The sequence below is a fragment of the Ammospiza caudacuta genome, chromosome 4 (genome assembly GCF_027887145.1).
Source record: "Ammospiza caudacuta isolate bAmmCau1 chromosome 4, bAmmCau1.pri, whole genome shotgun sequence".
Taxonomy (NCBI): Eukaryota; Metazoa; Chordata; class Aves; order Passeriformes; family Passerellidae; genus Ammospiza; species Ammospiza caudacuta.
Window position 1 is genome coordinate 7,582,921 of NC_080596.1, and position 13,458 is coordinate 7,596,378.

General features: G+C 37.4%; 1 protein-coding gene across 5 annotated transcripts in view; it reads right to left on the minus strand.

Annotated features, from left to right (window-relative positions):
• Positions 1-503: 503 nt before the first annotated feature.
• The window catches only part of TRIM2 (tripartite motif containing 2), an 87,507-nt gene continuing 74,552 nt past the window's right edge, over positions 504-13,458 (minus strand). For 4 of the 5 annotated variants that reach the window (XM_058803446.1, XM_058803447.1, XM_058803445.1 and 1 more), the window contains 4 exons: positions 10,135-10,315; positions 8,422-8,492; positions 5,869-6,009; positions 504-4,862 (listed from right to left, as the gene is read on the minus strand). In XM_058803446.1, the coding sequence (XP_058659429.1) occupies positions 4,710-4,862; positions 5,869-6,009; positions 8,422-8,492; positions 10,135-10,315 (546 nt within the window). In that variant the 3' untranslated portion in view covers positions 504-4,709. The remainder of the gene's footprint in view (positions 4,863-5,868; positions 6,010-8,421; positions 8,493-10,134; positions 10,316-13,458) is intronic. The other variant, XM_058803449.1, reaches the window with a different exon arrangement.

Genomic DNA, 13,458 nt, shown 5'->3' on the forward strand with positions numbered 1-13,458 from the left:
TACAGGAACAGAGTAAAACTGAACTCCTAAGGCAAATTTTCTGTTCTCCACAATAATTTATTTTGGTTTTCTGCAACAGACTGTTGAAAGATTATATCACACCTCAGCTAAAAGATACTGTGTACTTCTGTGATGCAAGCAGAAAAGCTTACAGCTCTTAATCTTACTGCCACCAATGAAAATCTTAATTTTTATTTCTGTAGTGAGGAAGGAAGAGAGGAACAAGGAAGTTCCAACTCTGCACCTTCTTCTCAAGAACAATTCAAGTCCGTCTTTCCTCTGTGTCATAAAAAATTTAACACCCATGAAAAAATCAGTTTCCTTAGTTTGTGACCTGTGGTGTCAGGGAAGAAAACTGGAAAAAATTACCTGTCTTCCTGCATTATGGGGTTACTTTTAGGGACAAGTGAGCATGAGACATATGAAAAATAAATCCTCAACCATGAAAATAACAGAGGAAACAAGCTTTATTTTTATTATTTGAAATTTTTGTGCGTGGTAAAGGTACACATTTGACTCTGGTTTTCCTACATTTTCAAGACAGAGTAATTTTTTTTGTCAGCTAAAGCATTATGAATACCATGGCACACAGGAAGCTAAAACTACACACACACACACACACACACACACACACACGCACGCACGCACACACAAACACTTTGATGTGCATCTTTCGTCCTTGACCTTAAGGAGAAAAAGTCTGTATTTAGCGTCATAGGGATTAAAAAAAAAAAAAACACAAACAAAAACATCATCATTGACAACAAAAAAACATGTGAGAAGAATATTTCATTATGAGTGTCAAGAGAGTACAAGGCTTATATATACACAAAACATATATTACAAAGATGGAAGGTACAAAAACGTTTTAAAAAAACATGGAAAAAAGAACTGGAAAAACTCCTAGAACTGGAAAGCTGCAGCATATCAGCTGGTAGACATTTCTATCAGGGGCTGCTGCCACACACCACACAACTTAGGGAACATTCCCGTGTCATAAAGCCAAAGAAAAAGTGTCAGGGTTAAGGCTGTGTTGCTCACAAACATCGACTGAAGTGCTGTACATTCGTCAGAAATACAATGACCTGTTAGGAACCTTGCCACTCCATAGTACAAATGCCTTTTGTACACTTTCTACAAACAGGTCAGACAATCGCGGCTTGAATTCTTGAAGAAAAGTTTGACTTTACATCATGATTTCATAACAAGCTGTCTCCCACAACTGAAGGTCATTTCTTTATAACAAACACAACTTATTGGGCACTTATAGTTCTCATTATGGCAACACTAGATCCTTATTATAAAAAATATTGACATAAAATCAAAAACCCTCTAGCTTTTACAGAACAGATGAGCATTTACTAATAAGTAGCACTCCATCTTCATGAGGCAATTGCTTGCCTAAACCATTTTCCTTTTATTTTTCAGTACATTGGTGCTGGTTTAGCCTATGCAAAACTCTCCTATTGTTTATGTTGGATTTATCTGAACAGATCTTTTTATTCTATTCACTGAACAATGAAAATACAGTTGGCTAGTTTGTCCTAAAATGCTCTATATGACACAAAATCTAATAACCTTTTGAGATTACTTTTGAGTTGAAGATTTATTAAATGAAGCACATACTTTCACCATTCATGCTGTGCTGCTACTTAATTAGCATTCCAGGGAAGTCAAGGGGACATTTGGTTATACCTGAAATCTGGCAGCAGCATGCCTGTAAAGCCTTTAATAAATGCTAACAACTCAGCAAATCACGTAGTGCAATTCTGACCTTCCCTTAATTGGATAAGAAAAAAAGTCTGCCAGCTTTTAAGTGCAGAATTTCTGCATTGGTTGGTCTTTGTAAGCTTTGTAAGTCAAGCATTGTAGCGAAATTGGCTTAGAAGCACCGTAAAAGCAATGTGTTTCTCAGTTTCCCAGTGCCAGGCAGATAAGGTCAGACCTTGGAAGGGAATGTCCTATGCCACTAAATTTGAAGTTGACAGCATTTGCTATCAGAAATAACTTCAAATTCATGACATTCTTTAGGTGCTGCTCTGCTAAAAATGTCTGAAAATCCAAAAAACTACTCAATTTTAAGAAAAAATCCACAAAACTCCTAATAGCTTTGAGCTGGGTTGTGAGGAGGGTTATGTGCAGAATTCACTTATTTCATCAGGATGCACTGGGTTCACAAGGGTTATCTAAAATCCTGCTTAGCAATGCTGGACCAAAGGACTGAAAAGCTTTTGAAGGAAAGTGTATACATGAAATAGCACAGTCTTAAGTATCTATTTTGCTATATGGGTTAGGATCTGATTGTCATGCTTCTCAAAGTACCTGACAACAGAGGATTTGGCAATGTTTTCTGAGGGGTAAACATGTAAGCTTAGTAAAATTGTATTCTAAAAATCCATGTGCGGAACTAAGTGTGATAACTGACAACCACAGCACATTTTTAAAAGTTTTTACCTCAATCTCTTTATCGCAACCCCTTCTCTTTATTACTAAATACAGTACAAATGCCTTTTCTTCACTGATGTGCTATTTAAGGGTCTTCCAATGTCAGAAAGTGTTATAAGGACACTTAGAATAAAATTTTGATCTACAGCTTTGTTAAATTTTGATAGGACAGTTTATTTGTAATGACCGAGATACCATCTTCAGAATTTTAGGACAAACTCAGTTCAAGCAGAGGATATTTTGTTCTCTTAGTAATAACAAATGTGAGTTTTAATATTCATAAATGTTACCACCAGTTTCTTAGCTTCGTTATACAGTCCTTAAGCTTCATGCACAAAATATTTATTCCAATGAAATAAAGAAACTTGTATTTGCACGAGAAATTTTAAATTGATTCTATGTGCAAAAAAAAAAACAAAGGAAAGAAGAGGAAATATCTTCAGGAAACAGTAATTAAAAACCAGACAAACCCCCCATTTAAGAACCTTGGGGTCTGCATTTTTACAAGTCAAATGCATGTTTATAAAAAAAACCATTTGTTTTTCTCAAATTTATCGAAACAACCACCTTACGTTTTAGAAATAAGACAAATACTTATAACAAGAAATTTTATCAAAGATTTCTTTCCATTTTGCAAACATGCTTAAAATACTCCCTTGTTTCTGACCCAATGCTCTTTTGTTTCAAGGCCCTAAAAAAGAGAAAGGAAAGACAGCACTTCCCAGGCTATTGTAGGCATTGGCAGCAAGCTCACAGCTCCTCAGGCAACACCTGAAAGGGAGCACCACTCTATCTATATCAGGCTACAGTAGCAATTCAACCTTTGACCACTGGATATAGAAATAAGAATAAAGCCAATGCTACTTTAGAAAGGACAAGGTCATACTTTAAAAACCCCCAACAAACCAAACATTAAAAACAGAACCATGCCTGTAAGCATTTCCAGTTAAATTAATACTTCAACAAAGAACACAGTAGAGAGATCTGGCAGAGGAAGAAAGGTCATTTTTCGGAGTACTGCCATTGTCAAATATCATACATACGTTCCAGTTTGCTGAAATAACCCACATTTACTTTTTTTTAATTTTTACGTCAATCAGTCATACATACATACATACATACAAACAAATTGGAACATATCTCACAGTCCTTGTTTTGTCCTCTAACAAAATTCCCTTTGATGAAGGACTTCAGGAATTGGTTCAAATTCATTTTTATTTGTAACGTATTTTTTCTCACATAAAAACAAATAACTTTGGTAACCCTTGGCTTTCCTATACAACCTCTGTTTACCACAGTTCCTTTGGTTGTATAACGTAGGTCCTCCACAGGGTACTTCTCTGGCTTTCTGTCCTGTGTGAAGCTGCATCTTATTTTAGAGCTTAATACAATGACTTGCCGTAAGGAAACATGGCAATGAACACGTACGAAAGAGTGGCACACATTAGGTTAATTGACTTGACATTGTAATAACCCTGATCCTAATGAACTAGTTTGGTGTCAGAAGGTCTGTGGCTATACAGAAAATTCCTCTCCCACTAATGTATCGCTACAATTAAGTTTTTCCAGAGCTTTAGAAATGTCAGGTCTCTGCAAAGTCCTTCCTGCACATTGAGCAAGAGGAAGAGTGAACAACGGCTGCACGAAACAATCCTTCATTAATTCCACATGAGTAGGGAATTTGCATTGATTCTCATAGTGCTAAACACTGAGCTGTGTTGACGGTTAGAGCTAGACGGATTTTGTGAGACTTAACCTTATACTAAAAGGACCTACTTGTTCTACACAGTAAGAATGAAGAATGTTAGAAGTGTAATACCTACCATGATAATGAGATCTAGAAGATTCCCAGAGTCACCCCCGGGTTAAATAACGTGTAAGAATGATACTTTAAATTTGGAAGCTCTGAGCAGGAGCTATCCTTCGCAGTCATCAAAAAGCTTTGGGGACTTTTCCCAGACTTCTCATTTTTGCCTTATTAGTTAATTCCAGTTTCATAGGATGCAGTTTGTGTTTAATTTCACATTGTCTTTATGAATTCAGTTACAGAGGATTTTTTTTATTAACACAAGAAAAAGTTCAATGAGAAACGTAAGAGGTGCAAGTCCTATGTAAACAAGGTAAGATTGGAAATAATCACAAGAAGTCCGTAAGAGACTCCTTTGTTATTAAAAATAAACACAAAATAGGAGATATCCGGCACTGGATCTCTAGGACAAGTCTTTTCTTAAGGGTGGGTGATTATCCAGCTCCAGAGCTCGTTGCTACTGTAAGTATCGGTAGACCTTGAAGCAGTGATTTCCAGAGTCTGCAACTACAACGTGACCATCCGAAGTAAGAGCCAGACCTTGGGGACCATAAAGGGGGTCAGCAGAGGTGTTAATGTAGGATAAAAATGATCCACTTCCATCAAAAACCTTTGAGGGTGAGAAAGCACAGAATAAATGTTATGAATAAAAAAGGAAAGTAGCGGACACAAAGTAGTCTGCTCTCTTTTAAGTCTCTCTTATACTGTTATACTTCTAATTTCTGAAACAGTGGACATACAATAGAATAAACAAGGGCAAAATCTGTTCTGTTATCTCATAATATGCAAGTTTATATACAAATGTATGTTCTTATTAAAAAGAACTAATTATAGCCATCAGGATCTTTGGCAAGATTTAACACACAATAAAAGAATAGTAATAAAAAATAAGAACCTCAGCTGTTCCTGTTCTAAAAATAGTCAACTACAATAAATCAAACTTAATTGGGAACTCAACCAACACCTTGTTTTCCTAACATATATCACTATTGCGGCTAGCCTGGTTCTTAGGTTCCCACACAGAGAAAACCAGGAATTTGTTTACCCTGTTGACAGTGCTTCCTGAGAACAACTCATAAGCAGCTCCCTCAGTTTTATATTCAGTGGAAATAATATATACACTCATTTATTGGGTATTCTTTGGCAAACAGGAAGACCTTATGATTAGCACTTAAAAGATAAAAAGACTGCAACTCTCATAACTTGAAAGCAGAATAATTTCTCAGTGTTTAAAAAAGATGATAAAGATCTGCTGCATTCAGCTCATTTGCTTTTTCATATTTTCCACTATGTCTCTGATCTTCTGTTATAGTGATTATAAATTACTATAATCTCAGCAATGCTTGCAAGTCTCCTAAGTCATCAAGAAACTTTTGGGGAACTACTTGGCACCAAAATCCTTGGTCACCATGGCCATCAGAGCTGCCAGCAACCACACTGAAAAGCTCACAATGTAACACCACCAGGTCTGAAAGTGGAGAATGAGGCATATAAAGGATGGTGTGAGAAACCACACCACTTCTAATGCTGATGGTGTTTCTTGGGCAGTCTGAAGGCCAGAGTTAGCAACCCATTAGTTTTTTTAATCAAGCACCTTTGAAATACAGAAATTTTACCTGTATTCGGCTGTTTCCCCAATCTGCTACGATAATATTGCCATTAGAATCTACTGCTACTCCAGTTGGTGCATTAAATTGCCCATTTCCTTCTCCATTTGATCCAAACTTCAGCATGAACTCTCCCTCCTGGTTAAAGACCTGTATGGGTTAAAACAACAACCTAAATATGGCACGGTATCAAGAATTATAAGATCTGATTCATCTCAGACATGGAGGCAAAGGGCCCCAGAATTCTTCTGCAGCTTGTGCATCTTGAACTGAAAAGAGCTGAATGCAGATGCAGCACTGGGTGCTTTGTTTCTTTGGAACTAAAACACAATGGAGCAGATGCTCTCTTCTCTGCTTCCATAATCTAACACACATTGCAAATGATGGCATGCTGCTCTCTGCAGACAGGTCAGCAACTGAATTCTCTGTGATGGTAACAGGTTTAGACAGCAGAAAGATGGAGCTGATCAATGACTATTCTGTCAGTGACCTGGATGCACCAATGGGACCAAACAAGATACAAAATGTGTCATTTATACCATCCACAGCCATCTCTAAAATATTTTCATCCATTTTGGATCCAGGCCCAGCTACAGCACAAGGCCCAGCTGAGTTCTCAGAGACTGACTGTGGCTTGCACAAGAAAATGCAAAGACCTGACAAGTGCCAAGCGCACACTGAAGTGCTGATAAGGTGGAAGATGTCAGGGAATTATTGTGTTCTCAAACACCCACAGTGAACAGAGAAAAAAACATTTTGGGGGAGGAAATTAATGAAGTACCAAGTTAGTGCCTCAGAGGATTAAAGAAAATAATAATAATAAAAAGCCAACTAATGAAAAAATAGACAAAGATATATTGCTCTCTCTCTGGGCTAAAGTGACCAAATGAGAGAGAAGCCTACATTGCACAGGATTTTCCATAAAAGATGCCTGAGGGAAGGAACATCCTTGAAGGTTAATGGGGACAAGAGAAAAATGTTGCTGAGTGAGCTTGTTTAATTCAATACACTGGTGGCAGAAAGCAGCTTTTGGGACTCATAAGAGTGAAATTAATTTATTTAGTTATTTATAATTTATTATTTAAAAGAAGATGTACTCTCTGCTCTCAGCTTATAAACTCTCCAGAGTGTCAACAGTTATATGTACCAATTTAGAGAACACTACAGAAATAAGAATCTTTTCTGGTTAGTACCAAATTGTAACAAGTAACATTTGTATCCCATTGAGTCACACCAGAGACAGATGGGACACTCTGTTCTCATTAGAAATGTAATAATTATAAATCCTCTAGGATGCCACACTTCTTACATTTCTTCACTTTCTTTTTTTCATTTCAGTTTTTCCCTTGCTGTTAAGCCTCTCCAGGCATTCTTGTTACCAGGCAAACCTTGCTTGTGGAGAGGTAATTTATGAAGTCACAGGCCTCCTGCTGCTTTAGGGCTCCTGCAGCAGTCTTGGTTTTTGTGTTGTAATCCAAACCACGAGCTGCTGCTTCCTCACCAATTGCAAAAGGATGCGCAAACAAAGCTGCTCTTCCAGACCTCGGTGATTCAGCACTGCTCAGGACACAAAGGTGTCTATGCTCAGGCAGCAACCTCCAATTTCAGGTGAATACATAACATTTATTTTTTCAATTAGAAATAGTGAAGAACTAGACTGAGGGTTCAACTTTATGTTCAGTCAAAATAGGCATTAGATGAAATGCGAGGGACTTTATTTTGTTGGTGTGTGGGACTGACACACATGTCCTGAGAGCCCAGGTAGAACAGCATCCTGCCTCTGTCCTCCTGCTGCTCTCTCCTGTCGAGGGAGGGCACAAGAGCACACGCAGGAAGTGAGGGAAAGGGAATGCCTGAGAACAATCACACACAGGTGAGGCATTTCTGAAGTGGCCTGTCTCCCCTTCATAGACATTTGCCAACACAACTCAGCATGTTTCCTTGGTCTGGTTTACTACTTGGACAAACAAATAAACTTCCTATCATACCATGACTTCAACAGGCTGAGAGTCAGGCATTGCCATGGGTGTACAGACTAGTGGCCAGTATTGCCCAGTGCAGGAGGCACTGAATGAAGACCAATAGGAACATGGGTTTTAAGAGAATCAGGTTGTAAAATGGGCCCAGTAATCTTAAAGCTTGTAGGTATGAAATTTAAAGACTGTAATGTATCTTTACTTTGCTATAATTTTACAACTAGAACTGTGGAAAGCTTTTACTGGGAAATTCAAAAGCCAGACTTTCAAAAGACAGAACACAGGGTCATTAACACGTTTGGCAGAGGGCTACTAAAATTAAGTTAAAATTATTCATTTCAGATACAACCTATGTTTAAGCAATTGTGTTAGACACCATTATAGTGACACCAAAGGCAATGGACTACATCTTCACTAAGTGATGCACTGCATGCAGAGTTCTCTGAAAATGCTGTCCCTGTAGCAGAGCTATATCACACTCCTTATATGGAATGTGATCTCTTTGGTTTTAACAATACGTTCTTTCCCCCAAAAAATATCATAATAAAATTAAAGTGGCAACTTTCCAAGTTGCCATTGACAGTACCTTGACAGAATGGTTATGAAAATCTGTAATGATAATTTCATTGTTGCTGTTTACAGCTGCAAAATGAGGACCTGCAATGCAGAAAAAGAAGAAAAAAATAGTAATACCATTAAAATAAAAAGTATGGGCAAATTAAAAAAAAAATCAGCCTGCCAGCATATTATGTTTGGCCTCTGAGCAACAGTAGTACAAGTGGGAATACCAATTTCAAATTAAGAGTAATTTTACTTCATGGTTTCTTTAAAAGCTCAGCATGCTTTTTGTAAACAGAAATAATTTCTTTTTCAACCAGTTGTCAGTTGTTATTGTTCCCAATAAGCATTGTTGATTTCTCCCTCTCTTGTATACATATGACTATGCAGAGATTTATGGGCTTATTAACAAGACAAAACATGAAGTGCTTAAGCGTAAAGTTGTGCATACACTGAAAATTGTTATCAGAAACGTTCCTTTAAATTCTTAATTGAAGTATTTTATGCTCTGTGTGCTCACATCTTACAAGCATTTGAGCTAACAAGTTTTAGGATAAATAAAAAAGTTACTTAGAAGACCACTGTCAGGGAAAAAGGGGCATTTTTTGCTTTAGATTGTGTATTGAAATATGTGTGCAAATTTGAGTAAAAAACAAATGGTAGTTTGAAAACAGGCAAGTACCCAAATTAAAACACTTGTCACTATTTTGAGTTATTAAAGAGAACAAAACTCAGTTTCAGTTTTCACAGTATATCAGGGTAAACTATAACAAAAGTGAAAAATTTTGCAATGAAAACATTAAATTATTGACAACTTACCTGTTTTCTGTAGCCTATCAGCAAGAAGAGGTGATATATTTCTCAAATGCACTGTTAGAAAGTATTTGCCTACTTATTTTCAGGACATGTTTTTGCAAATTTTCGAATGAAAAGAAATTGAGATACCCAGAAAATTTAGCTGTGTTAGAGCACAAGCTCTCATAAATTATACATATTATGCCATAACACATTGCAAGAGATCTTAGGATAAAAACACATTGATGTTATTCCTGCCTTTCACTGTGAACCAGTCAAAACATCAGACCAATGAACCTACATACTAAAAATGACCCAACACCTGTAAAACGACCTGCATACTTAATTTGGCACCTTCATTTCAAATTTTGAAAGAATGCCTATTCACTTAAAATATATCAATGGGGTTGTTCTGTTTTTTAAACTTAAATGCATGTTCTACTTGAAAGACAGCATGTGCAAGCAGTCAGTTGAGTATAAATGGCAATTTCCCCAAACTTAAACTGGCTGTTCCATAACTCTGCCTTCCTGATCTCAATCTTAACACTACCCCATTACACTCATTTTCTAAGAGATACCACTTAGGGCATTGGGGTTTGTGTGTCTGATGATTGGAAACACAAAGCACAGCATCTGAGTTGATTGTGCTGAACAGCTTAGTGTGGCAATTACAAAGCACTTATAAAATGCTAGTTAAGATCAGTCTTTCTTGGGTCACTGATCTGAAATGTTTCCAGGCAGAGGGAGGTAGATGAAACAATCTGGTTACAGTTGCATTAGCAGAACAGATGTTGCAGTCTGCCTGAGCAATCAAGCAAATAGGAGCTGTATGTCTAGCAGAACCTCTCCCCTGGAGGATAAAGGGGTAGGATACAGCATCTTCAACATGCTCAAACATCATGCAAATGTGAGCAGAAGAGGCAAGAAAAGGGGATTTACATATTACCATCAAGTGTACCTGCAAACTGCTTGTCACCATTTCCTCGACTTCCAAACCTGGTGACTATTTTGCCATTTGGCTGGAAGATGAAGACACAGCATGCTTTATTGTCCACTACAATGATGTGTCCATTACGATCCACCGAAACACCTTTGGGGCCCATGAGCTTTCCAGACCCAATTTTGGCCTAAATGGGAAAACACAAAACAGGAAAATATGTTGGCACAATAGAAATTAGTTAGTACTGTTTAAAGCTTGTATTACAGGCACAGAGCAGAACAGAGAGGCTTTTCTTCATCAGAAGTTGGAAGCAATAGTTATTATCAGCTCTTACCATGTACTTCATGATTTTTTTCTTCAGTTGAAAATAGTGTGCTTTCTGTATGTCTTTTCTGGACTGAAAAATCTGCCACCTCAGCAACTGAGTCCAAATATATAACTCATAAGAAATACAGTCATCAGATTTGTGTGACTTGATAAACCTGTCAGAAATGTCTGTATATCCAGCATTAGAGTAGCAGCAGGATAGGCAGACAAGCAGAAAGGACTTCTGTCTCCCATTGTGCGCTGTTTCTGAGTCCAACAACCGCCTTGATGGACAGGAGACATCTTTATCACTGCCTGCATCAAAGAAGTCAGAGTTCTTGGAGCATCAGGGCTGGGTTGGATGTAGGCTATGATGTCCTCTGTTGCCTTTCTTGGGTTAGTAAGACAACAGCACCTTATGAGTGCTCTCAGAAAGAATCTGAGCAGAGCTAAAGCTCAGGCTAACCTCTCTATCTTCCACCAGATTCCACATGAGATTGCTTCACATGCTGCTTAGACTCATGAAGTGTCAGCTGAAAACTGCAAAGGGGAGAGGATCATGTTGCCAAACAGCAAATGAAGCAATCTTTGAAACACTAAACAAATCAAAGCTTATTCCTGTCCTGTCTTAGGTAAATAAAATGATTTCCATAATTTTAAATAGGCCTTGTGACTACCAAAACCATCTGCCGGCATAATCAGCAACAGGAGGGGAATTGTATACAGTATTTCACTGGAAAAACGTTCAGTGGAGATGAGATGGATCTCATAACAGTAAATTACTTGGAAAGGCTAGAGAGCTGTCAAATCCAAAAATGCCAGAAGCATGCTTTGGTAGGTTTAAAATGAAGGGATTCTTAAAACAGGATCTAAGCAACAGAGCAAGCAGAAATTGAGACCAAGCCTTCAAAGAATCCATGAACTACCTGGGCATATACAAGAAGACTTAGGATTACCTCACAATCCATTCTGCATTCTTCACCATTCAGCTTTTTCTTAGGCTGGGATTCTAGAAACTGTTTTAATTTACATAAAATCAGTTGGGTTTTGACCTTTCAGTTTAAAAAGGTTGTAAATACTCAATTGTTTGTGTTGGAATGGAGAAACTTGCATCCTGCTTATACACTTTTTTTTAATTGATGGACAGATTTGAAAGCACTTATTCAGGCTGGTTTCAAAAGTCTGTACTGGACAGAGAGTCCACCAGAGAGGCTTTGTTGAAATGATGAGTTCCAGAACTTTCAGATTCTATAGTAATTTGTGACAGACACATCCTGCAAACTGAAATTCATATATTGGTGAAGAACATACTTTTCTGTTTGCATTGGAATTTAAATGAAATATATACTAAGATGTTCATCTTATTTATGAAACAAGGCCATCTTTCACCTCACTGCCTTTGCAGAGTAAGACAGATCATCCCCTAGAACCAGCAATGCTGGGAGTCATAGAATCATTTCGGTTGGAAAAGACTTCTAGGCTTGAGTCCAAGCATTAACCTAACACTGTCATATTTACCATTAAACCATGTTCACAACTACCACATCTACTTCTGACTTCTCTGCTGCTCTCCCCTCCCTCCTGCAATTGGTGAGTAGCTGTGGGACAGATCACAAGGCATTGAGAAAATCCATTGCCTAACTCATTTTTCTCATGTCCCTGATGTTTTCAAAGCAAACAGAAGGAGCTCTCCTATCCTTAGTAAGTCTCATGCTCCTATTGCATGGTACATTCTTAGGTAGGATTGGGGTTGCAGGTAAAAAATAGGAATGATCCTAAAATAAAGCCACCTGGGGACCCTGAGGATGGCTGCTACTAAGCCACTACACAATTTTTTTCAGTCTCCAGTGAAGAAAATTCCAGGGAGCAAATCTTGCAGCTGCAAGACTATGCTTAGCCAACATGCAATAATCTTGTGTCAGTTTTATGTTCATGTACATATACTGTTAGAAACTGCAAAATATTTAGGCAAAATCTATCTAATTGAATCATGCTAAAATATCCCCAGGAAAAACTATTAAAATTTATTTTGTGTTCACCAGGGGAAAGATATCAGCAGACCTACAAATTGTATTTAGTTTGCATAACAACAAAGCAGCAAAATCATAAATCAAATGCAAATGTGTAGAAGTATTTCCTTTGGGGTGATTAAATCATATTCCCCTCCCTCCTTTGGGATGGCCATGTGGTTGTCCGCTTGAGCATTGCACCACTCCTTACCATCTTTCCAGGATTCCTAGGAAAATGACTCAGACTCATAAGTACAGTGTCCTAATGCCCATATAAACACATATGGAAAAAATATAACAAACAAATCACATACTACATTAATGGGCACTCAGTGCTGAGAAGAGTAATAAAAATCACTACTCTTGGGCCTGGTTTAAAATATAATTTGCAAGCAGCAATAAAGTATGCCCAGCTAGAGTTTGCAATGCTTTTTACTAAAAATCTGTTCCCAGTTTAGATCAAAATATGCTGATGACACATTATTGGATCTGGCTGAACATATTCTTTGCATATTTTTATTTCAGAAAATTTCTTAGAATTATAGGTTTGATTATTTAGAGCAGAACATTATGAAACTCAGTCACTCTCATTAAGTGTATGAATGGAAATACTTTCAGGCTTTTTTTTCATTAGAAATGAATACAGTATAATGAATCATGTAAACCCTTAATACAAATAATGTGTTTAATTTAATTCAGTCAGGGACATTATGTCCCTTATTTTATAGGCTCTAAGGAATTAAGGAATTTAGACTGGTTTTCAAACATGTGTTTATAAAGTCACCCGACCAGGTTGGAAAATATTCTACTGGGGGATATTCCTAGAGGTAAAAAAAAAAACAAACCAAAAAACCAAACCCAAAAAAACCTGATTAGCCTACATAAAACTTTATGAATACTTTTCCACTGTAGAAGTAAGCGTGTTAGGGCTAAGTTTAACTTTACCATGCTTGTTGCTGTCTGAAAGGTTCAAGATTGTCAGGGATTAATTAAAAACTTTCAACAAACCATCTTT